This window comes from Galeopterus variegatus, unplaced genomic scaffold (genome assembly GCF_000696425.1).
Source record: "Galeopterus variegatus unplaced genomic scaffold, G_variegatus-3.0.2 Scaffold5410, whole genome shotgun sequence".
Taxonomy (NCBI): domain Eukaryota; kingdom Metazoa; phylum Chordata; class Mammalia; order Dermoptera; family Cynocephalidae; genus Galeopterus; species Galeopterus variegatus.
The window spans coordinates 150,455-152,158 of NW_007731521.1; the positions used below are offsets into that span (position 1 = coordinate 150,455).

Here is a 1,704-nt window from a genome sequence, read left to right on the forward strand (position 1 = left end):
CCCCGCGACTCCCCCACCCCCGCCTCCAGCCCTTTTCTGCCCCCACCTCCTGCACGTGCTCCTTGGCCCGCAGGTCAGAAGGGTGCATGAGCGAGCCCATGACCTTGACATTGCCGTGCACAACCAGCGCCTCGTCCGGCCGGTCTGTGTTGATGCCCACCCGGCCGTGGTGGAAGACGGTGTCGGGCACCTGCGCCCGCTGCCACAGCACGTCGCTGTCGCTCTCAAACTGGCCCGGATTGGAGGCCTGCCGCAAGTTTGGGTTGGATCAATCCTGGGGTATGGGTGCTCTGCAGGGCCGTAGGAAGAAGGGAAACCCCAGAGCCACCCCTCCTGGTCCAGCCAGGGCTTCTCACCCAACCAGGCCTAACTTAAACTATCCCGCCCATTGTGACAACTTTTAGTCACTTGTGGGATCCCAGAAAGCTACCAGGTCTTGTCCATCTCCATGCTCTACTGTGGAGACACTGCACCCCAGAGAGGGTGGGAGCCACACAGCCATTGCCACACAAGGCTACACAGCCGGTGCCCAGCAAGACCAGCGCTCTGGCTCCTGACTCCCCAGTATCCTGGTATTTCTCCTGAGTGCTGTTTCTCCCTCTGGGGAGAAACACTCTCTACCCCCCCGGGGGAGGTGGACCTCACCCGCACAATGATGCGCTCAGAGATCTGGGCAGCCAGTGTGTAGTTCTGGTTCTGTGCGTGGGCCTGGAGGGCCACCACCAGCATGAAGTACCTGGGACACACAGGGATCTCAGAGGCACCCAGAGTTCTGCCCTATCTGCCCCTGCCCCCCGGCCACACTTCCCTGGCCAGATGTACCATCTACATGGCTACCCCACTCTGTCATCTCGCCCCCAGGAAGTGGGTCCTAATACCCCATCCTACAGAGGAAGACTACGAGTTTCCACTAGGGGGCAGAAATTCCCCAGGGCCACAGCCAGGAAGCCCTAGAGCAGTTTCTTAATCCAGAAGCCAGGTTCCGCTCTTCCCATCCTTAAGTCAATTACGGCTCTGAACCTCAGTTCCCTCATCTGTAAAATGGGTCCATCTGTGGGACTCTGTGCCTGGCGTGCTACAAGGGGTGGTGTCTTCCCGCCCTTCCTCCTCGAAATGGAAGGGCTCCCGGGCCAGGGGTCCAGCCTGCTCACCTCTGGTCAGGGTTGGGCTTGCCCTTTTTGCGCATGTTGTTGGCAGTGGTCTCACTGAAGTGCAGCCGCCCCACAGTCACCTTCGTGACCTGCTCAGGGGGCAGATTGACCCTGCGGAGAAAGGGCAGGGTGCTCAGGGGCCAGTGGGGGAGGCTGCCAAGGATCAGGTTGCAGAGGGACACCCAGGCCAGGGGTGTGTGGAAAGGGGACACTATGGGTGCCTGCCTGGCCCCCTCAGTTCCCAAGTCAGTTCCACTCCCCCATGGGGTCAGACAACTCACGTGACAGGGTTGAAGGGCCGCTTGCTTCGGTCTGACTGCGACTGCTCGATGTTAATGGACTGGTTCAGGGCCTCCAGCTGGGGAGGAATGGAGCCCAGTGGCACCTCAGTGCCGGGCTCCCCACCTGGTCCTGCCCTCCTTCCCCCTCAGCCAGTCCTGGCCCAGCTAGAGCTCGTGAGGAAACAGCAGCACCCTGTGCTCAGCCTCACTTCCACACGAACTCAGGTGCCTTCTCCTACACAGCCGCACCCCCACCCACCCCCACACGCTCC

General features: G+C 61.3%; 1 protein-coding gene across 1 annotated transcript in view; it reads right to left on the minus strand.

Moving 5' to 3' along the window:
* Positions 1–1,704, minus strand: part of MYRF (myelin regulatory factor) — an 18,802-nt gene that overhangs the window by 12,256 nt on the left and 4,842 nt on the right. The window contains exons 5-8 of the mRNA XM_008589396.1: positions 1,433–1,509; positions 1,152–1,262; positions 646–736; positions 47–247 (exon numbers count right to left, since the gene is read on the minus strand). Coding sequence (XP_008587618.1) covers positions 47–247; positions 646–736; positions 1,152–1,262; positions 1,433–1,509 — 480 coding nt within the window. The remainder of the gene's footprint in view (positions 1–46; positions 248–645; positions 737–1,151; positions 1,263–1,432; positions 1,510–1,704) is intronic.